General features: G+C 43.9%; 1 protein-coding gene across 1 annotated transcript in view; it reads right to left on the minus strand.

The window, feature by feature from the left end:
* The window catches only part of HACE1 (HECT domain and ankyrin repeat containing E3 ubiquitin protein ligase 1), a 62,168-nt gene that overhangs the window by 17,213 nt on the left and 18,242 nt on the right, over positions 1-26,713 (minus strand). Inside the window, exons 6-17 of the mRNA XM_038761013.1 lie at positions 26,219-26,350; positions 17,914-17,996; positions 13,289-13,385; positions 12,629-12,730; positions 11,847-11,953; positions 8,509-8,659; positions 4,775-5,109; positions 4,315-4,383; positions 3,709-3,796; positions 2,115-2,226; positions 1,920-2,017; positions 1,660-1,747 (exon numbers count right to left, since the gene is read on the minus strand). Of these exons, the coding sequence (XP_038616941.1) occupies positions 1,660-1,747; positions 1,920-2,017; positions 2,115-2,226; positions 3,709-3,796; positions 4,315-4,383; positions 4,775-5,109; positions 8,509-8,659; positions 11,847-11,953; positions 12,629-12,730; positions 13,289-13,385; positions 17,914-17,996; positions 26,219-26,350 (1,462 nt within the window). The remainder of the gene's footprint in view (positions 1-1,659; positions 1,748-1,919; positions 2,018-2,114; positions 2,227-3,708; positions 3,797-4,314; positions 4,384-4,774; positions 5,110-8,508; positions 8,660-11,846; positions 11,954-12,628; positions 12,731-13,288; positions 13,386-17,913; positions 17,997-26,218; positions 26,351-26,713) is intronic.

A 26,713-nucleotide genomic window follows, 5' to 3' on the forward strand; every position in this document is an offset into this window, starting at 1 on the left:
ATGGAGAGGGGGACGAGGGGGAGAGGAAGGAAGGGGCTCAGTCTGGGAAGGCCTCCTGGAGGAGGTGAGCTCTCAGTAGGGCCTTGAAGGGAGGAAGAGAGCTAGCTTGGGGGATGGGCAGAGGGATTGGGGGCATTCCAGGCCAGGGGGATGACGTGGGCCTGGGGTCGATGGTGGGACAGGCGAGAACGAGGTACGGTGAAGAGATTAGCGGCAGAGGAGCGGAGGGTGCAGGCTGGGCTGTAGAAGGAGAGAAGGGAGGTGAGGTAGGAGGGGGCAAGGTGATGGACAGCCTTGAAGCCCAGGGTGAGGAGTTTCTGCCTGATACGCAGATTGACTGGTTAGCCACTGGAGATTTTTGAGGAGGGGAGTAACATGCCCAAAACATTTCTGGACAAAGACAATCCGGGCAGCAACATGAAGTATGGACTGAAGTGGGGAGAGACACGAGGATGGGAGATCGGAGAGAAGGCTGATGCAGTAGTCCAGATGGGGTAGGATGAGAGCTTGAATGAGAATGGTAGCGGTGTGGATGGAGAGGAAAGGGCGGATCTTGGCAATGTTGCGGAGCTCAGACCGGCAGGTTTTGGTGACGGCTTGGATGTGAGGGGTGAACGAGAGAGCGGAGTTGAGGATGACACCAAGGTTGCGGGCTTGTGAGACGGGAAGGATGGTAGTGCCGTCAACAGTGATGGGAAAGTCAGGGAGAGGGCAGGGTTTGGGAGGGAAGACAAGGAGTTCAGTCTTGGACATGTTGAGTTTTAGGTGGCGGGCAGACATCCAGATGGAGATGTCCTGAAGGCAGGAGGAGATGCGAGCCTGGAGAGAAGGGGAGAGAGCAGGGGCAGAGATGTAGATCTGGGTGTCATCAGCGTAGAGATGATAGTTGAAGCCGTGGGAGCAAATGGGGTCACCAAGGGAGTGCGTGCAGATCGAGAACAGAAGGGGACCAAGCACTGAACCTTGGGGAACCCCCACAGTAAGGGGATGGGAGGGGGAGGAGGAGCCTGCAAAAGAGACTGAGAATGAACGACCGGAGTGATAAGAGGAGAACCAGGAGAGGACGGAGTCTGTGAAGCCAAGGTCAGATAGTGTGTTGAGGAGAAGGGGGTGGTCCACAGTGTCGAAGGCAGCTGAGAGGTCGAGGAGGATTAGTATAGAGTATGAGCCATTGGATTTTGCAAGCAGGAGGTCATTGGTGACCTCCACCAATTAATGCCAACCTACTAACAGTACCTTAAATTTGTCTACCCGCCGACCTCTCACCCGCTTCTTGCCTCTGGCCTGGAACGCCCTACCCTTTCATATCTTACAGCCAATTACTCTCCCCACCTCAAAGCCTTATTGAAGTCACATCTCGTCCAAAAGGCCTTCCCTCACCAAGTCCTCATTTCCTCTTTTCCACTCTCTTCTGCATCATCCTGACTTGCTCCCTTTATTCACCACCCATGCCCCCAGCCCCAAAGAAATTATGTAGATATCCATAATTTATTTATATTGTCTGTGTCCCCCTCCAGACTGTAAGCTCATTGTAGGCAGGGAATGCATCTGTTATATTGTTGGGCTGAACTTTCCCAAGCACTGCATTTGATGTCCTGCATATAGTAAGCGCTCAATAAACACAAAACTGATTGATTGATCAGAGACCGCAACACTTACCATCAGCAGACTGGGTAAACAGGGCATAATCAGGGTTGACAATCTCATTAGATAAAATATCAAACCACTCCCGCACCACACCTTGTCCCTGGGTAGAAGGGAAAACAAATTATCAAAAGAAATACCTAAAGTGGACAAAATGATAATATTCTCCAAGGTTCTAATGAAATTACGAGTCTAGAAAACTGATATTAGGAGTTACATTTAGACATTTAAAACTTTTGCACTGCGGTCTGCCCGTCCTGTATCTCGGCACCCACCATGCCTTCTTCACCATGGAAACGCACAGCAATCCCCTGCTTTAATTTGGCGCAACTTGCTTTCGACACAACTTCGCAGCTACTTCTGAAAATAGAATCTAAACATGTGGCAGTCATTAACTGTACATCTGAAAACTTGTCATTCCTAAATGAGTCTTGTGCCGCCCCGAAGCATTCTGCCTCTGTCATACATACCTCTGTGAACCAACAGGATGTCATTTTCGCTCACTGGCCTGTGCACCATGTCCGAATCGGGCTGCCCTGAATGTAAGTGCTCATAGAACCATTCACAGCGATCTTTAAAGGGCTACCAAAAGACACAATCAAAGACACACGACCGTTAAATGCAAAATATATACCTGTTCTTTATCAGCTTGGCTTACATGACAGTAAGCTAAATACGCTTAGACAAGAAATCCTATTCTAAGATCCTTATGGATGCCTAAATCCAGTAGATAATGCTCAAACAATTCATAAAAGCAGATTACTATCCAAGAGTCATCCTTAACAGTTATTTATTCACATACCCCATTCCATGATTCAAGAATTTTCCATTCTCTTCCTTATTACCAGTTGTAACTATCATTTTACTTCTGCTCCCACTGCATGTATACAATCAATCTGGCCTGACTCCTCCATCAGATTCCTCCATAAGCCCCTAGTGCATAAGGCCTGCCTCTTATCTTCAGTGTAGTATCCCAAGTTCCCAATACTCTGAGCAGCACACTTTAGGCCCTCAATAGACTCCACTGGATAAATGAATAAAAACACACTTTATATAGACTACTTAGAACAGTAAGCACTATGGCCTAGTGAAAAAAGCAGAGGCTCACGAGTTAGGGGACATGGCTATGGCTCAACCATTTCCCTTCTGGATGACCCTGGCCAAGTGACTTGACTTCTCCGTGCTTCTATGAAATGGGGATTAACGACCTGTTCTCCCTCCTCAAATGTAAGCCTCGTGTAGTACGGGGACTGCGTCTGACCTGCTTATATTTTGCCTACCCCAGCACTTACCATAGTGCTTGACACATAGTAAGTGCTTAACAAATATAATAATAATAATACCATCTAGTTTTTTCACCAGGCCTCTCTTCACCAAACCAGTGAAAAAAAGTGTGGGCCAGTCAGTCAGTCAGAGAGAATGAATAACCTGAGGTCATTTGTACATTGCAATTTCTCTCGAGCCCTAGTTTGGACAAGAAGCAATTGTAAAATGGACTTAGGAATACACTATGAGCAGAAGGGTGGAAGTGCAAAATCCTTTGAAACATCCGTCTAACAGTTCATAGGTGAGTCGGTCTTCCAGAAGCTTACCTGGCATCATAGTGCCAGCCACACTTGGCTTCCAAAGGGAAAATTATAAAACAGTGGCTTACCAGGGTTGCTCAGTTAGCTGGTGGCAAACTGACGCAGCCCAAATCTCCTGAACCTCAACAGAGAGCTCTTTTCAGGAGATTTATTTGCTTTGTTTCTTCCCTTAATCCAGAGGCTGCACGTTGCCCCTGCTTATGCTTAAGGGGGAAGAAAGGTAGAGAAGAAGACACCTAAAAACTATCTCACAGTAGCCCTGGGATTCACTTGTTGCCCCTGTTTACACTCCCGGACCTGCCCCCAACACCACGGACTCACTCTACTTTCAGGTAGAAGAGCCGAAGCCTGGAGGAGGCGGCCACAAATATTTTTCCAAAATTTTGAGTCCAAACTCGATATTCATAAATCCATGCCATTTCCTCTTACCTTTTGTTCATGCCTAGATACAACAGCGAGGGGTCGCAAAGCCTCTTACCTGGGCTTTGATGATATGCATAAATCTGGACATCAGCTCAGGACATTCAAGAAGGAAGTGAAAGTGGTCAAAGATGATCTTGGGGTTTCTGAAAGAAAAGCATTTTGGGGAGCAGTCAACAAATTATATAATTCATTCAATCGTATTTATTGAGCACTTACTGTATGCAGAGCACTGTACTACAATACAGTGAGCTGTACATTCACGGTGAAGGGAGCAAAGATGCCCATTGGAAAAATATTCACACATTACTCCATTTGCTTTCTCATGCTGGGCCTCTTCAAATAAGAAATTGAAAATGTACATTTGAAAAAGCAACACAAATTTTCTTTTTTTGGGAAAAATCGAATTTATCTGACCTTAGACCAAATATCTGAAAACCATAGGGAGGAAAGGACAGTCTCTCCTCTTCTAGACTGTTAAGCTCCGTGTGGTTAGGGAACATGTCTACCAACTCTGCTATATTATACTCTCCCAAGCCCTTGGTACAGTGATCTGCACACAACAGGCATTCAATAAATATGACTGATAGATTGATAGACCTCTAGGTTTTCAGCTGAACCGAAGAAAAGCTAAGATGGAATCTGGAATACCTAAAAGACTTACCGGTTAACAAAGCATTTAAGAACTTCATCGTGTTTGCACACAAATTCTATAAAACGAGGTGATGTCATCCTGTGTGGAAAAAAAAAAGTAAAGCCACACCATGGTCAGGAAGCACAAATGGTAAAATCTTGAGAAAAGCAATCTACATTGCTCAATTCAAAAGCATGGGGGTCGGGAGCCTGATTGGATTTCTAACCCCAGCTCTTTCATCAGTTTTCGATGCCACGGTCGTTAGTCTACTCCATTTCCTCGTCTCTAGATGGAAATACCACCGCGCTGATGACGGTGCACCAACCCCAATACTTTAGTATGGTGCTTTGGCACCTACTGCTTGGGAATGGTGAAAAAAACGTGCAGAATGTACCAGAATGAATTACCCCCAAATTAAGCAAAATCTAGATTTTTTTGGCAATTTAGCAGGAAATAATTGTAGGAAGTTAATATGTAAAATCCTTCTTACCCCAGAGGCATCTGACTAGAACAGCACATGTAAAAGGCTTGGATAACTGCACTGAGACGGTTGGCGGTCATTGAGATAACGTCCTGACAGTCTCCACTAGCTTCCTGCTTCCCTGCAGTTTTATCTGGGCTAAGGTCCCTGCTGTCGATGGACAGGTTTTCTGTGCTCCCGCTTCCGGGGTCGAAGGGAGGAATGGAAGTCGCCTCTGGGTGGTCCGGTCCTTTTTGTTTCAGGAAGAGGGAAGTGATGTCGGCAGAGTCCCTTTTGTTCTTCATCAGCTCTGTGGCTATTAAAACTAGCCATTCATCCAGGGAGTGCCACAGCAATTCCAGTGGCTGCCAAAACAGGAGAGAAAAGATATCTGCACCTAGGGATAATGCATATGCACAAAGCAGAACAAAAAAAAGCAACTACAGCGCTTAGTACAGTGCTCTGCTGCACACAGTAAGTGTTTGGTAAGCACTACTACTAATACTATTCTTCAACTGAGGTGGCAGAGCTATTCTTAGAGAAGCAGCAAAGGGCAAGCATGTGGGCACCTTTCACACTGGTTCTTCACTCATGGGAAAGCTTGGATTTGCTTTATTTGCTTTAAAGTAATACAGAAAGGGAAAGAGTCCTAAGAACCAAAAAGGAGATGGTTAGTACACCATTCCATCTACAGACTTTACCAATTCACAGATCCCTGACTTCCAGGATAGAAAAGGTGTGTACGCAACAAACAAATTGGTTGAGTAAGTGTATCATATGAACATTAAATGAAAGATGGATCTATTATTTACATACACAACCTTCTTCATTTTAAAGAGGTCTCAACACTTTTTGTATTTCAATGGAATGGTGAGTCACCATCCTTCTAGGTGTGGAGCAAGATAGCAGCCCAGGTGAACTATTTCCAAAGCTAAAATCCTGTTTGTGTGCACTCACAACAGAGAGAAAGGAGGAGTTACCTTCCCGACCCTCATCCTACCTCTCTAGTCCCTCCTTCTCAGTTTCCTTTGATGGCTCTTCTTCCTCTCCTCATGATCCATGGTGACTCACAGGGCTCCATTCTGGGTCCTCTACTCTTCTCACTCGACACTCCTTTTCTTGGGGAGCTCATCCACTCATGTGGTTTCAACTACCGCTTGTATGACTCTTAGTTTCTCTAACTTTACACTGGCCTTTCAGCTGCTCTTTAATCTTATGGATCCTCCAGCCTCAGGCATATCTCCCTGATGACCCATCAACCTCTTAAACTTCCTATGTCCAAAACTGAACTCCTCGCTGTCCTTCCAAACTGCCTCCTCTTCTGGTCAGCCAGACCATCAACCTCCCTGATATACAAGCTTTGACTGCTGTCATTTAAGGTCCCACAGCTACTTTCAAAATCTTGCCTGCCTTACTTCATATGCCCACTCCTTCCTCTTGATACTTAATCACCACACCCTGGTTCAACTGGCTGGATGATTGCAACAGCTTCCTTACTGGATTCCCTAACTCTGGCATCTCCTCTCTTTTATCATCTTTCTAAAACAAGTGGTGTGCTTGACTACTGTGTCCAAAATTATCCAAAAGTACCTATGCACAACAAGAACTCCTAACTACTAGCTCCAAGGCTCTCCGTCACCTACATCCCTCGTAATTTACCACTCTTCTACAGCCTGGCTCACACCTTTTGCTCCCCTTCTGCAAGCCCAACCAAGTATCGCTTGTGACTCTCCCATCTTTTCCTCTGCAGCTCCTCCAAGCCAGATCCCTACCTGCCCTGGAAAGAGACACTGACTCACTCTGCCCAAAACTCTGTTTGGGACAAATGGTTCGTAAAAACAGTTGATTCTTTCTTTTATATGAGAGAGAGAGAGAGAGAGAGAGAGAGAGAGAGAGAAACAAACACACACACATGCACACACATTTGATGACCTAACACAAGCTCATCTTTCAGCAGAGGAATAGCTGGCAGTGAAAGACATCGTTTCACCAACAGGAATAATCAAAACAAGGGGAAGGAAACCAGAGCTCTTGGGAGAGCAGTAAAGACCCAAGCCACAGGTTGGGGAACAGTACAGATGCTACGGTTGCTGCAGAGTGCAAGGAAAAAACAGATACTGCATAACAAGATAAAGACTAGCCACACAAATAGATCCATAAGCAGAAAAGATAAGGGGGGAAAATACTGCCATCTCTGTCAGGAAAAAATGGGAGAGGCCTGTACACTTCACATAGTTCTTTCAGCAATTTTGATCATTTAAACTGCATAACCTAAGTAACATAAAAAATTTAACACCAATATTAAACAGAAGACACTTCTAAGACTTTGCTTGGGTGCACTGTTGGACAGTCCCCACCCCAGGTCGAAAAAAACTTGTGGATCTCTGAATGGTCTAAGTAAATAGGGAGGTAAGAAAAATTGCCCAACTAGTTTGGTTTTTTTAATGGACAAAATCAATTAAATAAAAGGTGTCTTCAGTTTCAGCTTAGACTGCAAATGGGCTGCTGGAGGAGATTTGCTGCAAATAAATTGTGATCGAGGGTTGGCCTCGAACTTCACAGACAGAATGGCTGCACCATTTGGAGTTTTTGGTTCCTAGCGAGGAACACATCATTTTAAAAATCACCTTAAAAGGTTATTAAGCACACTTTAAAAAATGACCTAAAATTGCTTGGGTTGCCTTTCTTTTTCCAGCAGAGGGCATAGTATAGCAAAAAAAATATAATCCTATAATGGCTTAGATTCTAAAATTTCTGATTTTACTTACTCCCATTACAAAAGTATAAAATTCCTACTGATTTCAACAAATGTAACCACAGGCAACTCAATTCATTCATTCTGAAAGCCTAAACGTCTTAACCCACATACATTAGAAGCTTTGTGAACAAAAAAAAAAGTCTAAATCTCATATAGCATAGTTGTAGTAAAGCGTATACTTCACTTTTCCCTAAAGCGAACTGGAATTATACACAAACCACTTCGTGCTTAAAATCCTTGAGCATTTCTTATTAGTGAAATGCATATTTCTAACTGTCATACTATTTAAACCTTTAAAAAGAAATACTGAGAATACGTCATTGTTTCTAGTTCCTTGAAACTAAGCAGCTAAGAAAAATGAAAATGACAATTAAAATAGGAAAACTACTGAGTCACTAAACCAAATTCCAGAATAAGAGAATAACTTTAAAAATAATGAAAAGATGCCTCAGTGCCAAACAGGCAGGCTAAAGAGACCCTTTTTTAAAAAAATTCAGGGACGGAAAAACCACAAAGGACACACTAAAGTGAATTAAATCCATTTTCCCTTATTCTAGAAAGGCAAAATACATACTAATAAAAATGAGGAAATAATGATAGCTTCTTTTGTGTCTAGTATTTATTAATGTTGAGCTTAAATTCCCTTTGTAAACAATAAATGAGCTTAATTCTAAAGGCACAACAATTCTTAAAAAATTAGGTGAGAAGTGAAAGTGAGGGAAAAATGGGGGAGGGGGAAAAGAAGGAGGGAAAAAGTGAGAAGGGAGCAAGTGAGGGAGACAGAGAGAAAGACAGACAGATGGAAAGAGCGTTCACCAATAAAGCTTGACAGATGATAGATCAAAATTAGAGGAAGAGTATCCCTAACTTAAAAACAAATATGAGCCACATATCTGTCCCGGACCTGAGGTTTCTGCTTAAATGAATGCTGAATGAATTAATGATTGATGTGAACCTCATCTCTCTAGCATCTATCCCTCCTCACAGTGTCACACACTTTTCTGACCTTGAACACCTGACTTCTTGGAGTCTTATTCCCATTGTAGCCCATATCAATGCCGTTATTGGGAGAGGATGGGCCGATGCGAAAGACATGGCAAAATATCCTCACGATCCTTAGGAGACTCTTCATTTGCGCATCGTAATTGCTAGACAGGCTGAAAGAAGAAAAGGGTGAGATGTTAGTTTCATTTAAAAACAGTTTCAGAGAGGACAGTCTAAGAGGGCAAACTAAAAAAACACCAGCAAAGCATGGTCTTTAGGTAATCTAATCCTGTGTCATTGGATCCCAAAACACAAAAGCACACAAACCCACAGCATTAGAGGAGAAACGATGTATCTAAATAAGGAATCCGAAGTACAGGACGTTATGATTGCATGCCTCTTGAGGATTGCTGCTGCTGTATTCTACCAGGCACCTAATACAGTGCCTACTGCTCAATAGACATTCAATAAATACCTCCAATTGACCAACCGGCCAAGCAGAGGGTGGGCAGGGATTGGGATCCCTGTGGCCAGGATCTCTCTAGCAGTTAGCTCCAGGTTCCAAGGCACTTGCTCAATAGCCAGTGTGGTCTGGCTGTATATGTGTGTGTATATATATATATATATATATATATATATATATATACAGCCAGACCACACTGTATATATATATACACACACACACACACACACACACATACACACACAACAGCCAGTGTGTTCTGGCTGTGTATATGTATATATATATATATACACACACACACATATACATACAGCCAGTATATATATTCCTATATATATGTTTGTACATATTTATTACTCTATTTATTTATTTTACTTGTACATATCTATTCTATTTATTTTATTTTGTTAGTATGTTTGGTTTTGTTCTCTGTCTCCCCCTTTTAGACTGTGAGCCCACTGTTGGGTAGGGACTGTCTCTATATGTTGCCAACTTGTACTTCCCAAGCGCTTAGTACAGTGCTCTGCACACAGTAAGTGCTCAATAAATACGATTGATTGATTGACTGATTGACTGATTGGTCTCTCTCCTCCTGCCCCATGCCCAGGGCAGCACACCTGCCTTCCCAACTTTCAGAACATCCAGGAGACGGCGACTGTTTCCCAGCAAAGGCTTCTGCCTGGAAGAGGAGAGGGCCTGAGAGGGCTGGCTCCTCCTTGACCTGTTTTACTTACATTAGCTCAGTACTGTTGTACCTCACTCCAATTTTTCTGTGTGTCTTCCTCCCACACTTCGAGTGGAAGCCCCTTGTCGGGCAGGGACCTAATCTGAATTGCTTTCCTTGAAATTTCCCCAGTACACGGAACAGTACTTGGACCTCAGCAAGTGCCATAAATAATCATAATCCATTCCCTGGTCTTTAACGCCTTTAGCAACAATCTAGGAGCACCCAAATACAGATCGACTACCTAATGTAATATTTAAGTTGGAAACATTAATTTAGAGTTTCTCATTATTAGCAATTTCTAGTTGACAATTCCAAGAGGAAAAAAGCATTAGCGGATGGCCCAAAGAAGGTCACAACTCCACATATTCCCTTAAAAGCATTTGGAGGGAAAATAAGACACAGCTGTAACATGCCAGGCATTATGAAAGCTCTCTCGGGTCGTAATGGGGCAGAGGAAATTGAGGGAAAGTGTCTTCAAAAGTCAAAGAGAAATTTCCCAATTGTGGGTTTATACAGTTTCCAGCTCATCAAATGGCACTCTGCTGGCTAGCTCCAAGTTACATAAAGTTCTAATAATGCTATTTTCTGTTTAAGTGCTGCGGCGGCACATACAGCCCCCAAATGTCTCCAAGCAGCAGAAATTGATCATTAAGTAGCCATGCCCTTCATTTAGACTTTGACCCCATCTCACACCAAGAGCTTAGCAGAGGGAGCTGCCAGGTTTGCACAGACAGAGGTCAAAGGGCAGTAGTACATGTTCTTGGTGAATTCATCCTTTCAGCATTTCCGCACAGCAGGAAGCTAATCATTAGTTGATCTGCTAAGGAGGTAGGGGTGTTTCCTGTGCTTCAGATGAAAGGCACTGTAGAAATTCAAGGTGGTATGATTTAAATGTGTTTCTTTCCTGTAGGAAAAATGGTGATCAATCTTTGGGGTCCTTCACCAAGATTTTCAGAAATGGAACTAGAAATGGAATGGAAAAATGGAATTTCCAGTTTCCCCCACACCATCAAACCATCCTGAAGTTGTCTGTCCTCCCCCAACCAAAACTGTCATTATTCCTTTTGAGTACAGTGGGTCTGAAAATGGAGGGCCCTGAGAGATGGAGAAATGTCTTTAATACAAATGAGCAATTTATTAAAAAGGAAATTGAAGGAATTAGAAGACATCTCAGAGACTTATCCTGACCTGTATGCAATTTGGGCTGTGACCTGGGAAGAATCATAAAGGTCTCAGAGAATCTTACAATTTTGCAGTATGGATTTACCCAGGACAGTTCAAACTCAATTTTTAAAAACTGACTACTTTACAAACTACCAGCTTCTTTGAAAAAATTGTGCAGCCCAACCCCCTTTCTTAAAAAAAACTGATATGAATGAGCATTTTTACGCTGCCCATTTATCCAGGCAACTACCTCACAATGCCTTGGCAAATCCCTCTCCTCACCCTGAACCACACCGCAATGAACCAGAGGTTAGCAATTGTCCTGTGTGTAGTGAATAACAGTCAGTTTCAATCTCGGGAGGAACAAAACCTTCTCTACTCTTGTTAAAATGCTGAACTGTAGCAGTAGCAGTAGTAAAAGCATTTATTCTGAACCCACTAGGTGAGGTGCACTTCACTGAGGTGCATGGGGAGTACAGAAAAACAAAGTGACATGTTCCCTGCCCACTAGAATCTTTTACTCTATGGAGGGAGGAAAAAAAATATTTCCAGTGACAAAAGTGAAAAATAATTAAAGCAAATACATATATAAATAAGTGGTAAGGAGAGTGGTAGTAAACTCTTAAGTGTTAGAGTTGGGTGAAGGGAAGATATGATTCAGGATGTTAGGAAATGCTTCAGGGAAACATTTTTGGAAGGATCTGAATGAGATAAGCAGTGGTCCATCTGACAAGGGGGAGGAAGGTACTCCAAGCTACAGGAAAAACATGAGGACAAGGGGACAGAAGCAAGGAAGTCAAGAGCAGGGTACAGCTATGAAGCCTGCTGCTTTTAAATAGAATTTTATTATCCTATGAACTGGTATCACGCCAACCACTAGCCTTTGGACAGAAAGTGTTGACAGCATAACAGATGAACAGAACTGTTCCTAAAAGAAATAAGGCAAAAAACAGACTACACCAACAAATCTTGATTCATCAATTTGTGCACGTTTTTGAGCACTTACCTAAGCAATTTATGACCATTTGTGGTGGCAACATCAGCAAGGCTTGTTAGAATCTTTAAGTACTGACTTTCACTCTGCTGAGATAAGTGCTCCAGAACTTGCCGCAACTGAATGTTTGTAGAAATTTCAAAAAAGGAAATCAATTTTACATTCCATTAAGGGCCTGCAGACTGTGGGTTTGAGGGTGAAGGACTCGGTTACATCAGAAGATTTGGTCAGTCATTGGAAAACAAACACCTTCACAACTCTTACCCAACTAGTTAAATCCAGCTCGGGCTCAGGCAGATGATCGCTGCCTCAACTGAAATCTTGAACTTCTAGATATTTCAACATAGCTAGAAGAATACAATTCTAAGTTACACAGTCCTAGCAGGCTATTAAGGAGAAGATATTAAACTGGTCCTGCTAAGGGCTTAGTGCAATGTTCGGTTCACACAAGTGCTCAAGCAATGTTCTTGATTAAAGAGAATAATTTGAGCTCTGCCTTTTAACATTGTACATATCAAGCTAAGTGAGCACGGGCCTACAGTATTCCCAGTCTATTTCTTTTCCTGCAGTCCCTGTGATGAATGAAGCAGCCCTGATGGAACTGTGCAATTCACTCATTAAGATCTGATCGATACATGTCTTGGAACCCGGAGGATAACAACTAGACTCTCAGATTGCTGGGCTCCCTGACCACGCTCCGGTTAAGCTATAAAAGTTTCCACACGATTAAATTTGAATGTATAAATTTGTGCACTCACACTCACATGCACACTTCTGGGAGAAAGCTATGTTACCATGTTCTCGCGAAGGTCTTCATTCTGTGTCATTTGAATAATTGTCTGGAACAGCCTAGAGTGATGCTGAATTAATACTTCACAAGTTTCTCCATACCCACCCTAAAAAGCAATTAAGAAAACAGTCTTTAGAAATGGAATTCCTTTTACAGCTCATACCCTTTAATGCATAAAGATAATGATTATAGTAACAATACTAGTACTGTTGTGTTGTACTCTCCTATGCACTTAGTACAGTGCTCGGCACCAGTAAGTGCTCAATAAATGCAATTGATTGAGAGTAATGATAATGCCACCTCTGTTTTTGGACAGGCACTTTTATTTTGTTAAAGCACTTTCCAATCAGCTCCCTCATTTTATCCACTCAACAGCTCTGTGAGGTGGGAAGAAGAAGGTATTATTAGCACCATTTTACAGGTGATAAAACTGAGGCCCACAGAGGTTCAGTGCCTTGTGTATGATCATAAAGCAGTCCAGGGGCAGTCTCAGGACTAGAACCCAGGTCTCCCAGCTCTAGACATTTTCCACTAGACCACCCTCCTTCCGCAACCAAGTCTTTAGTCTTCTTCCCCCTTGAACCCCCAACACTTAGAAGACCAGAACTCTATCATTAAGTTAAAAAGTGAAAAGGGGAGTGAGGGTTTCACAAAAAAACTATACCTGTACACAAAGATCCAGTGGGGTAACTCCATTTTTATCAGGAAGATACTTTGCTCCTCGTAACAGAAGAATTTGTGCTGTGTCTCTCTGACCATGACTTAATGAGATAGAGAACTAATGTTAAAATTAGTACTTATAGGGGGAGGAGGAGTCTGTTTTATGGGCAGTCATATACTAAATCAGGAATCATTTCTTACAAAGTAGAACTGAACCAACCCGGACACTGTCTCCCATAACGTATGCTCTAAGGCTGAGAAAGGCAGTCATGTAAAGAGCCATGTAAAGAAGATGAGGAGACAGAAACTGAACAAGTACAGGCAAGGGAAGGGAGAGGAAGAGAGAGCTGAGGGGGAATCATGGGAGTCATCTAGACACAGAGGAACCACAGGAAATTCTCCGTGACTCTTCCATTTAGTCAAGGAAGGCTTCATGGAGCAGGTAGGATTCCAGGTACTGACTGTTGAAATGGAGGGAGAGAGGTTGCTGAGGTGGCACAGGCAAGACATTTGAAACAGAGGACAATCAGGGCTGAGCCAACTAGCCAATGCAAGGGTCAATGGAACAAGTCAAGGGGAAAATGGAGGAGTAAAGGCACTTGGCAGAGAAAGCAAAGTTCCAGGCAGAGTGGAATGATGATCAACAACTTGGCCAGGTCTGACGGTGGTTGAATGTGAAGCTCCTCTAAACTGCAAGCGCCTTGCGGAAAGGGAATGCACCCAACAGTTCTGTTACACTGTACTCTCCCAAGCACTTATAATGCTCGGCACCCAGTAAGTGCTCAATAAATAGCACTGATTGAATGACTGTAAGGTTCTGTAAGGAGGCTGAAAATAGCAGGAGGAGAGGCCTGGAGCATGTAGACTTGGGGAGGGCCTACCTCACCCGAGGAAATTCCAGTGCCCCTTGGTACTGGCTGTACACCTGCCATCAACAACACTGCTTAGGGCATAGCTGATGAATTGAGGACTCTCCCCCTACTCCCCTACGCTCTTCCTTAATGCAGGCTACGGTGTGGGAAGGGCAGATGACTTGAGGGTAGTTTGGTGTTTAGACATTTGGAGGGGAAAGTTCCATTTCTAAAGAGCTGCTTCTTTCCACTTCTGTTGTTTCCTCTTCTTCATTCTAGCCAGCTAAGAGCAGTGGGGGGGACCCAGAAAAACTCAAGATTCCTTCAAGTCTTCTCTAAAATACAGACACTAGAGCGGGAATTCCTTGTGGGATGGGAATGTATCATTTAAGTGTTCTGTACTTGTGAAGCGCTTGCTACACCATACTGTACCAAGGGAGCACTCAATAAAAATACTACTATCAATCAATTAATCGTATTTATTGAGCGCTTACTGTGTGCAGAGCACTGTAGTAAGCGCTTGGGAAGTACAAGTTGGCAACATATAGAGACGGTCCCTACCCAACAGTGGGCTCACAGTCTAGAAAGGGGAGACAGAGAACAAAACAAAACATATTAACAAAATAAAATAAATAGAATAGATATGTACAAGTAAAATAAATAAATAAATGGAGTGATAAATACATGCAAACATATATACATATATACAGGTGCTGTGGGGAAGGGAAGGAGGTAAGGCGGGGGGGTGGAGAGGGGGAGGGGGGAGAGGAAGGAGGGGGCTCAGTCTGGGAAGGCCTCCTGGAGGAGGTGAGCTCTCAGTAGGGCCTTGAAGGGAGGAAGAGAGCTAGCTTGGCGGATGTGGGGAGGGAGGACATTCCAGGCCAGGGGGATGATGTGGGCCGGGGGTCGAATGCGGGACAGGCGAGAACGAGGCCCGGTGAGGAGATTAGTGGCAGAGGAGCGGAGGGTGCGGGCTGGGCTGGAGAAGGAGAGAAGGGAGGTGAGGTAGGAGGGGGCGAGGTGATGGACAGCCTTGAAGCTGAGGGTGAGGTGAGGTATATACTACAACTATAACCCTGGACAACTATTGATCAGAATGCTTCAACACCAACAAAAATAATAATTATGATAATAATAATAATATCTGTTAAGCTCTTACTATGTGGCAAGCCCCGTACTAAGTACTGGAGTAGATACAACACAAAGTTGTTGAAGTTCTAAATCCATCTCCTCCACTAAGACTCCCCAGGCATTCTTTGAAATTGAACTATCAGTCTTCTCATCTTTAAAAAGCACAGTATGACTGGCCTATGCAGCCCACAAGGTTTGTCTTGCTAACTTGTAGTGCCTTCAAAGAATAACTTCAATACATGTGCATGGAAAACGAATGCACTAAGTGCAAAGTACAAATGGAAAACTTTTGAAGGAACAAAGGCGTTAGAAAATAGAATTAGTAAGGGGAACCTACTCCAGAGAGAGTTGAAACATGAAGGTATAAGGAAAATAGATTTTCAAAGAATTGTGACTATGCCAGTGACTACTCAATCTACCCAAGACATATTAAATTCAGCTAAGAGCTGGGAAATATTTTCATATGCTTCAGATGATGATGATGACATTTTGTTTAAGTACTTTCTGAGCCAAGAACCATACTAAGCACTGGGGTAGATGCAAAATAATCAGGTTGGACACATGCCTGCTCCTCATGGAGCTCACAGTCTGAAGTGGGAGAAGGACAGGTACTGAATCTCCACTTTACAGATGAGGAAACTGAGGCACAGAGATGTTAAGTGACTTCCCCAAGGTTATACAGCAGGCCAGTGGCAGGGCCAGGATTAGAACCCAGGTCCTCTGACTCTCAGGCCCATGCTCTTTCCAATAAGTGATGCTGTTTCAAATTTCAGGAAATAAGGGCTGCAGTAAAAATACACAACGTGGGCAAACAAAGGCAAAAGTGCCTTAAAGCAGGGTGACAATGAATTATTACATTAATTATGATCCAGTGGTTAGCATCCATTGATCAGACAATGCAAAAAGAGAGAAAAGGCCCATGAAGTTGGCCAAAAAGAACAGCCAAGTATTTTGGGAGGACAATACTGAATGCAGGGTGGAAGCAGGGGACAATGGAGTGATCAGCACAGAGATATTGCAACTTGCCACTGGTGTAGCATAACTTTCCTCAAGAAGAGGAGGCGAAGGAAGGCGACATCATCCACCAGACATAAGTTGTTGTACTGCATAAAGTTACACGACGGAAGAGGGGACGAAGAAGTTTTGTATAAAGAGACACAAAGTTCAGAGTCAAGGATAACATGCAATTGTTTAGACAAGCTACAAGATGTGTAAGAGAAACTGCACTGAAAGAAAAGTTCCAGCATTCACCGGCAATACTCTTGCTCAAACCAACGGATGACTTATCCAGTAGTCTTGAATTGCATCTCACCTCTCAATGAGTTACCATCCATTCAGACCTTTCCTCTTAAGAATCCTATAATTTGTCTTCAGATTTAACTACTCTCCACTCCCTTTGATTTTTCAAAGACAATTCATTGGCAGGAATTTATCTTGTTAGTATTGCTTTCCTGAGCCCTGGACACTGTTAAAGATTGAGTGCAAATCAAATCGATGCCTCATTTCTCTCATCCTCTTAGAATGGTAAATTCAGTCTTTGGCTTTCTGTTCAATCTCTGAACTTACTTGGCTATCTTCGTTCATATGAGTTGAACTCAATAGGGACACAAAAGAGAAGGTCAGGGCAAGGGCCTTGCCCTTTCTCATGCCAGCTTCTCCCTAACCCAGGTGGAGAAGTCGGTCTGCTCCTTATCCCCAGTGCCGCTTCTGCCCTATCAGAGCCTCTTCGGCCCTCACCTTCTCTTCATTCGAAGCCCACATCATCCACCTCACCAGTGACTACAACTGCCCAGGTGCCTTCACCTGCTCTGCAGTTCCACCTCTGCCGTTCATTGCGGGGCTTGATACCTTTCTCTTCTTCCTACTCTCATTCTCATCACCAATACTGATGCTCAGGGACTTCAATGGCCACATGGATGAATATTCCAAAGGTGACCTCTTCCCAAGACATCCAGGCCAACCCCTGACATTTCCAGTTCACCCTCGCCTACTGGAACTCAACCCTTTCCTCTGCTCAGCCACACTGCAAATTCCTCCCTCTTAGGCTCCCAGACCCATAGCTCCCATTGATCATTTCAGATCTTAACTCCCTCCTAAAAGTCCTCAATACCCCGATCTTCTCCCCCGATCATTTCACCGACTACTTTGTAGGTAAAATAGAAACCATCAGGCATGAACTTCCCCGAGTCTCACCTTCACCCACTCAACTTCCTTCTACCCCCACCTCCACTTCCTCCTCCTTCCCAGCTGTCTCTCAAGAGGGGGTCTCCCATCTGCTCTCAAAATCTACCCCCTCCACTGGGGCCTCAGACCCAATCCAGTGACCTGGAACTGCCTGCTGGGTGGAGGACTTCAATTCAGCACAGGACTGAATGGCCACATGCAGTTGTAGGTAAAAGGGGATGTCTAAGGGCCTCTGTGAGCATTGTTATTTGCTCTGGCCTTAGAGCTAGAAAGCCTAAAGAAATGTGTAGCGATTGAAGGATTCTGAGGAAGGGGTGGATGCACGTGCCCAGCGCCACTTTAGAAAGTGAATCTTAGCAGTGGAATGTTCCACAGAAGACAGTATGTTTTCCTAAATTGTCAGACACTTTTGATGCTGCTTTATATTTTTCTCAAAAGCACTTCAATAGAAATCATACCATACCTGCAAGCAAAATACAGCGGAGTGGCTCCTGACACATTAGGCCTGTTGATGTCAGCACCGCTATCTAGTAAACACTGCACTGTCTGCAGAAGAGATTAAGAAAACAAAAAAACAGTTATGATGAAGTCAAAGTCAGGTAAAAGACAACAAAACAGGACAGTAAAATTCCATATGATCAACAAGAACACACCCAGATGAACTGCTCATTAACACCACAAAGGAACAGAATTAAAATCCATGAATAAAACTAACCCAAAGAAATGCATCTGGGTTAGCCTAAAGTTACAAAACCATCAGAGATGATGCCCTCTGGGAGGCAGAAGTTCCAGTAGGTGGGACTCCAGAGTCTGATTTTTTTAAGGACTCTGTTGCCTGAAGTTATACATTTATACTAGTCCTAAAATAATATTAAAAGAGCATTACTCATGATTCTTACCATCAAAAGAAATATTCCTTACAACATTCCTTGGCTTGTGATTCTAAGGTACTGATTTCAGAGTTCAAAAGCAATGGAACCAGGGCCAGGGAGTAAGGAGGGAAGCATAAAGGGAAGCAAACGCAGAATATTGGCCTCCTCCAAGAAGTACCCCATCAAACTTATAAAAAATCATCATCATAATAATATTCTGAGAACAACTCCAGACAAGTAATTTCCTACTTGGAGGATTTATTAACACATCCCCACTGGAACAAGAACCAAAAGTTCTAGCGCAGTTTTACCAAAGTAAACCCAATTTTCTAACAATCTCTTCAGGGAGGCTAGCAAGTAATACCATAGGGCACAAAAGGATGTACAGCGTCATTGATGTTGGCAATGGGCAACCTCCTATGGAGCTCCCCACTGCCTTTCATAAATCTCCCTGGGACCATGGGAAAGGAGACAGCAGGGCTCTGCAGGAACAACACTGGTTTCTCCAGATTTGGAGAAGAAGGAGGAACCCCACCTGCTGCAGAAAGAGGGCCCCCAAATCCCTCCTTTATGAGGGAGACATAGGGTGAGAGGGCCTCAAGTTGGGGAAGGGCACAATTCTCCAAGGGCTATGAAGAGGACAGCATGAGGAACCAACATCCTTTCAATCCAAAGTATTTATTGGGCACCTGCAGTGTGCAGTGCACTCTGAGTGAGACAGTTTGTTAGACTTCAGAGACATGATCCCTGCCCTTCAGGATCCTTCAATCTAGCCGGCCTTTCAGCCAACTTTCCTACATAGTAACTCTTCAGAAATTGGTACAGGAGATAAAAGTCTTCACCTGAGGGAACACACTGGAAAGGAAACCAAGTTCTAAGTGCTTAGGCCAATCTCAGGTATCATACCACTGATGTAAACTATAATCCATAATTCTGTGCCAAAACTTGTGTATTACTCACCAAGACAAGGCTGGGCTCCCAGAAGCCAATTTTCACTTGATGTCATTAGCTTAAACTAACAAGCCAACAATGACAATGACAAGGTATGGGGAGTCAGTACTGAATGGACAATCTGTCAAGAGTTGCAGCATGGCCTAGTGGATAGAGCCTAGGCCTGGGAATCAAAAGGCCCTGGGTTCTAATTCTGACCACACAACTTGTCTGCTGTGTGACCTTGGGCAAGTCACTTCACTTCTCTATGCTTCAGTTACTCTATCTGTAAAACAGGGACTAAGAATGTGAGCCCCATGTGGGATAGGGACTATGTCCAACCTGACTACCTTGTAGATACCCAGCACTTGGTACAGTGCCTGGCATAAAGTAGGTGCTTAACAAATGCCATTTTTTTTTAAAGTGGAGTTTTTGGCTGTAATTTTTGTGTAGTTTTTGTATAGTGTCGTTTTTGGCTCCTGCCAAAAAGATGGCATGACAAAATGAGACAAGGGGTCATTTTTATTTCCAAGTATAAACCAACTCACGCCACGACTTATTCCCATAATGCCATAAAAATATGGTCGTACTACTGGCACATAGAAGCTATAGAAGTGCAATGGCCAGTACCTTCTTGGGCAGTGCTGTGGCTAATGAATGACCAAAATACTGCCCACAGCTCTTCCAGCCAAGCCAGTGGTCACTTTGTTCATTGCCTAATCAGGACAAACATGGTCCATTAATGCAGAGAGTGACAAATCCTAGATAAGGTCTAACTCTTGGCAGACAGAGAGCTAACATAGGAGAGCTGAAGACACTATGAATATAAAAATATACTCTGGAACACTGATTAATCAGCCTACCTTCAAGACTACAGCTGAATCCACCAAATGCAAGCAAGAGAATTCAAATAGGTTTACATGATTGCCTTGCAAAATCTTGGGTAAAAAATGTGGCGATGACTCAAGCTGTAAATATTTTGGTGCTTGTCTCCTCCATTAGAATTTAAGTTCCTCACGGGCAGAGAACATGTCACTTCTGTGGGTTATACTTTACCAAGCAAACAGTAAAGTGCATTGCATTCAGTGGGCACTCAACAAATACTACTACTACTACTGCTACTACTAAAAGTAAACAAACAGCCTGGTGCTTTAATGTGCCGAAATTTGCATTTCTCAGACTGTGAGCCCATTGTTGGGTAGGGATTGTCTCTATCTGTTACTGAATTGTACTTTTCAAGTGCTTAGTACAGTGCTCTGCACACAGTAAGTGCTCAATAAATACAATTGAAGGAATGAATGAATGACTTCTTGAAGTGAGTTTCATCTATACTATCACCCCAAATAAAACACCTGGTTTTTAGTTTCATAAATCTACTCAAAATACCATCAGCTGTCTTTCCACATGAAGCTTACAAAATACTCTTTTCTATACTGATTTACAAATTTCCTATATTGATTCACAAATTTTAGCTATTTCTTATTCCAAAGAAATAACTAGAATCTTGCACTGGTCTCTTGGTGAGTCATCAGAGTCTTGCAAGATTAAGTCTGTATCATATTATTTTAGGGCAATGATTGGCTTATCTAGTTCTGTAGTTCCAAGGTCTCCCAGAGAGAAAAGAATCTACCCTTTGGGGGGAAGGCCCACATTTGCATTATCTTTCTAGGATTTGACACCAGAAATAATTTTTTCTCTCTTCAAAAACTTTCATCCATATAGCACCTTATTACCATGAAACATTCATTGGCCCATCCATACCAACATGGACTGGTTGCTAATCTTGGCAAACGTCTCAAAAAAAGTCCAACTAGCTGACTAGAGCTAAATAACTCTAAAAGTCCAAACCTTTCTCCTCTTCCTCATTGCATGCCAGACAATCACACCAATCCCACTAGACCGTAAACTCCTAAAGGGCAGGAATCCTGCCTACTTACTCTATTGACTCTCCCAGGCACCTAGTACAAGGACTCTGCACACAGAAGTCACTCAAAACTACTGATTGATCAATATCAGATATCATGTGGTATCTGCTATTCTTCTGAAAAGATGACGATACTTTCCCACCTGCTTTCTCATCTGCCCTCGTGCCATTAAGTGAGGTAGCCAGGGCCGGTTAAGACAGGATTTTTTACTGTTTTTCTTCTGGAGAAAACAAACCACAGACATTAGGGGACTTGCCCATGTTTATCCAGTTAATCAATGGCAGTCAAGGCTAAAGCCCTTCTCTCTGGGGCTCTTACAAGTCCATGGTGCATGACACCGTGACCTAAAGTCCCACCATAATCTTGGTGGTGAACTGTAAACACGGTGGGACAACTGCTGATCGAACGGAACAGTCCCCAAAGTGACAGCCAACATTAGCAAGGTGAAAGAGGAAAGAGAATGGCAGCAGTATGAGGACAGATTTTTCACCTTGTCTCTTCAGCAAACCACTAAGAATAATAATAATAATTATAATGACATTTTTAAGTCTTAGTCTCTGCTGGGGTAGACACAAGATAATCAAGTTGGTCACAGTCTCTGTCTCACACGGGGCTCACAGTTCGAGGAGGAAAATCCCCATTGAGGAAACTGATGAGGAAACCGAGGCATTGAGAAGTTCAGTTACTTGCCCAAGGTCACACAGCAGGCAGGTGGTGGTTTCAGGATTAGAACCCAGACCCTCTGACTCCTATACCTGGGATCTTTCCATTACGCCATGCTACTCCTCTTCAACCAATGCTTCAAACTACTGGTCCTATTTTAATAAATCAATCCAGCAATCAATGGTATGTATTGAACACTTACTGTGTTTAGAGCACTGTACTAAGCACTTGGGAGGTATTATAAAAGAATAAGTATACATGATCCCTGCCTCTATGGAGCTTATAGACTACAGGAGACACACATTAAAAATACATTACAGGTGGATATAAACACAACTGCTGTGGGGCTTGGAGAAAGTTTAACTATCAAAGGGCTTAAGATTTTAAGAGTATTAAATTCTTGCCTCATATGTACACTAGCAAGTGTCTGTGTGCATATATGCACTGGGGATTCATGTAGTTTACTTTAAAAGAGATTAGGATAGAGCACGAGCCTTGAAGCCAGAAGAACCTGGGTTCTTGTCCCAGCTCTGCCACGTGACCTTGGGCAAGACATTTCACTTCTCTGTGCCTCAGTTACCTCATCTGTAAAATGGGGATTAAGACTGTGAGCTCCATGTGGGGCATGGACTGTGTCCAACTTGATTAATTTGTATCTACCCCAGTGCTTAGTACGGTGCCTGGCCCATAGTAAGCACTTAAATACCATTAACAAATAAACAAGAGTTTAAGCCAAAGGTCACAAGCACTTCCAGGAAAAGCTACATCCAAACCATTTTGAGTCTACACCCAGTTTAGTCACCTAACTTGGTGCTAGGACTCCTGACGATCTTTCAGACCAATTTGTTTTAATAACTCTGATTTCGTAGTCAACTTGTCTATCTGCTACACGTCTGCTACTTGTCTCGTGCTGTACTCTCTCAAGCGCTTAGAACAGTGATCTGCACATAGTAAGTGCTCCATAAATACCGCTGATTGATTGAATGTTTAGAAAGCTTCAGAAAAGTTCCAAAGTAATGGACGACCCTGAATCTGTTTATCTTATTTGTCAGAGTGTATGCCCCTTGAGGGCAGGGATTGGATCTTCTTCCTCCATTTTACTCTCCCAAGCGCTGAATAGTGCTCTCCCCAGAGAGTTGTTCAGTAAATATTACTGACAGATTGATTGAGAAGCAGTGTGGCTCAGTGGGAAGAGCAACGGGCTTTGGAGTCAGGGGTCATGGGTTCAAATCCCGGCTCCGCCACTTGTCCGCTGTGTGACTTCGGGCAAGTCACTTAACTTCTCTGGGCCTCAGTTACCTCATCTGTAAAATGGGGATTAAGATTGTGAGCCCCCTGTGGGACAACCTGATCACCTTGTAACCTCCCCTAGCGCTTAGAACAGTGCTTTGCACATAGTAAGCGCTTAATAAATGCTATCATTATCATTATTATTATTATTATTTTCACATTCCAGCAAATTACAGTTTGCTCTAAGTCAAAATACAGTCTTCTTGCCCAACCACAGCCTGGGTGCCAGAACACAAATGAGGAATCGCTAGATCTAAGTGGCATTAGCAGGGCTGTGCTTACGTCACTTACACCTTACAGTGCTGCTAACATCCTGCAATCCCCAAAAATCTCCAGTGGCTACCAATCAATCTGCGCATCAGGCAGAAGCTCCTCACCCTGGGCTTCCAGGCTGTCCATCACCTCGCCCCCTCCTACCTCACCTCCCTTCTCTCCTTCTACAGCCCAGCCCGCACCCTCCGCTCCTCCACCGCTGATCTCCTCACCGTACCTCGCTCTCGCCTGTCCCGCCATCAACCCCCGGCCCACGTCATCCCCCGGGCCTGGAATGCCCTCCCTCTGCCCCTCCGCCAAGCTAGCTCTCCTCCTCCCTTCAAGGCCCTGCTGAGAGCTCACCTCCTCCAGGAGGCCTTCCCAGACTGAGCCCCTTCCTTCCTCTCCCCCTCGTCCCCCTCTCCATCCCCCCATCTTACCTCCCTCCCTTCCCCACAGCACCTGTATATATGCATGTATGTTTGTACATATTTTTTTACTCTATTTAATTTATTTGTACATATCTATTCTATTTATTTTATTTTGTTAGTATGTTTGGTTTTGTTCTCTGTCTCCCCCTTTTAGACTGTGAGCCCACTGTTGGGTAGGGACTGTCTCTATATGTTGCCAATTTGTACTTCCCAAGCGCTTAGTACAGTGCTCTGCATATAGTAAGCGCTCAATAAATACGATTGATGATGATGATGATGGACTAACAATTGTCGTGGGTGTGCCACTTCCCCAAGGTAATGGGATCAGTCATCCTGCTTCCTGGGACCCGAACCAGGCAAACCCCATCCGTGTGGGGCTTGTGCCAAGACTGCAACCAGCCATGTCCAGTCTCACTCTAGGGTGAGGGCAGTCACTTCAGGGAAACGCCTACAGCTTTATGCAATATGAGATAGGGCTCATCCTGCAGGGACTCTTGGGCCTAGGACAGCCATCCTTACCGGGAGCTGCACCCAACCCAGCCAATTAACTGGAAATGGGAGGAGTTGTGTGGCCTGGTGGAAAGAGCAGGACCTGGGTTCTATTCCTGGCTCTGCCACTTTCCTGCTGTGTGACCTTGGGTAAGTCACTTACCTGCTCTGTGCCTCCATTTCCTCATCGGTAAAATAGGGATTCAGTACGTATTCTGCTTCCTACTTAGACTGTGAGCCCCACCTGAGATAGGGACTGTGTCCGACCCGGTTATCTTGTACCTACCCCATCATTTAGTATAGTGCTTGGGGCTTAGTGCTATAGTACTTGTCACATAGTAAGCCCTTTATCAAATACCAACTATTACTATCATCATCATCATCAATCTTATTTATTGAGCGCTTACTATGTGCAGAGCGCTGTACTAAGCGCTTGGGAAGTACAAATTGGCAACATATAGAGACAGTCCCTACCCAGCAGTGGGCTCACAGTCTAAAAGGGGGAGACAGAGAACAAAACCAAACATACTAACAAAATAAAATAAATTTTATTACTACTATTATTATTGTTATGATTATTATTGAGAAGCAACGTGGCTCAGTGAAAAAGAGCACGGGCTTTGGAGTCAGAGGTCACGGGTTCAAATCCCAGCTCTGCCACTTGTCAGCTGTGTGACTTTGGGCAGGTCACTTAACTTCTTTGGGCCTCAGTTACCTCATCTGTAAAATGGGGATGAAAACTGTGAGCCCCACGTGGGACAACCTGATCACCTTGTAACCACCCCAGCGCTTAGAACAGTGCTTTGCACACAGTAACCACTTAAAAAATGCCATTATTATTATTATTATTATTACTTGGAATAAAGGAGCACAGGAGAGGGAAAACGGAAGAAGCCAGTCACCCTGTTCTGTATTTATAAATTATAAATTCAGAACTTGTTAAATATATACTACATATTTATATCAATGTCTTTGCCCCTCTCTAGACTGTAAGCTCGTTGTTGAAAAGGAACATTTCTGCCAACTCGGTTGTATTGTACTCTCCCAAGCACACAGTACATAGCTTTGCATCTAGTAAGTGCTCAATAAATAATAATAATAATGCTGGCATTTATTAAGCGCTTACTATGTGCAAAGCACTGTTCTAAGCACTGAGCCATTTTACAACGCGCTTCCCCATTAACTCTCGCATCAGGAAGCAGCACGGCTCAGTGGAAAGAGCCCAGGCTTTGGAGTCAGAGGTTCAAATCCCGGCTCCACCAATTGTCAGCTGTGTGACTTTGGGCAAGTCACTTCACTTCTCTGGGCCTCAGTGACCTCATCTGTAAAATGGGGATTGAGACTGTGAGCCCCCCGTGGGACAACCTGATCACCCCGTAGCCTCCCCAGCGCTTAGAACAGTGCTTTGTATATAGTTAGCGCTTAATAAATGCCATCATTAATAAATACCACTGATTGATGGATTGATTTCAGCTGAGCCCAGCCGAAGTATAGTACCAGCACTCAGAATACTTATTAAGTGCCTGCAGTACAAGGAGCCCTGTACTAGACACTTGGGGAACCTAAGAAAAATAAAGAAAGACAAGATGTGATCATTGCCTTCAAGTAGCACTCAATCTAAGGGCTAGATCTGGCACTCAGTGGACTACTTAAACCATTGTGGGCAGGAATGTGTCTGTTGTTATATTGTACTCTCCCAAGCACTTAGTACAGTGCTTTGCACAGTAAGTGCTCAGTAAATACGACTGAATGAACCCCTGGGATTATTTTAAATGGATCGACAGCTGGAGGTTGAAATTCCTCCACTTGAGCTCAACGGGGCAGCAACCTTGATGACAACAGCACTTAACTCAGGGAAAGCCCAAAGGACCCTGAGAGCCGCAAGAGGAATGGTGGCTCCTGGGCCTGGGGCCTACCGTTTTATGGCCGTTCTGACATGCCACGTGCAGTGCCGTCTGTCCCATCGCATCCTCCACGTCGACGTTGCTGACGTGCTGCACGAGATCGTGAAGCAGCTCCGTGCGGCCGTTCACGGCCAGCCAGTGGATCTAGGGCAAACCACCAATCTGGGTCAGTTCAGATTTGTGTCAAGGACTTTACCCGGGATATCTGAATGCAAACACAGATTGGGATACTCAGCTATTTGTCCGTTTCACCACAGCCGCAACAACCCGCGTGTTCCCGAGGGCTGAACCTGCCCCCCATGTTCCGGTGCTGACACATGGGCGGGGGTGGCCTTAATTCCTGCTGTGGGGAAGCACGTCGGCGGCTGGGAGGCGTGTGATTCCATCTTCTACCTGGATCTTTACGCAACCCCACCAGGTTGCCTAAAATGCTGACAGTCCAGTTAGGATTCTTAAATTGTGTCATCTCTGGTCACCCAGAACTTTGACATGCAGCAAAGACTGCAC

Source organism: Tachyglossus aculeatus, chromosome 19 (assembly GCF_015852505.1).
Source record: "Tachyglossus aculeatus isolate mTacAcu1 chromosome 19, mTacAcu1.pri, whole genome shotgun sequence".
Classification (NCBI taxonomy): domain Eukaryota; kingdom Metazoa; phylum Chordata; class Mammalia; order Monotremata; family Tachyglossidae; genus Tachyglossus; species Tachyglossus aculeatus.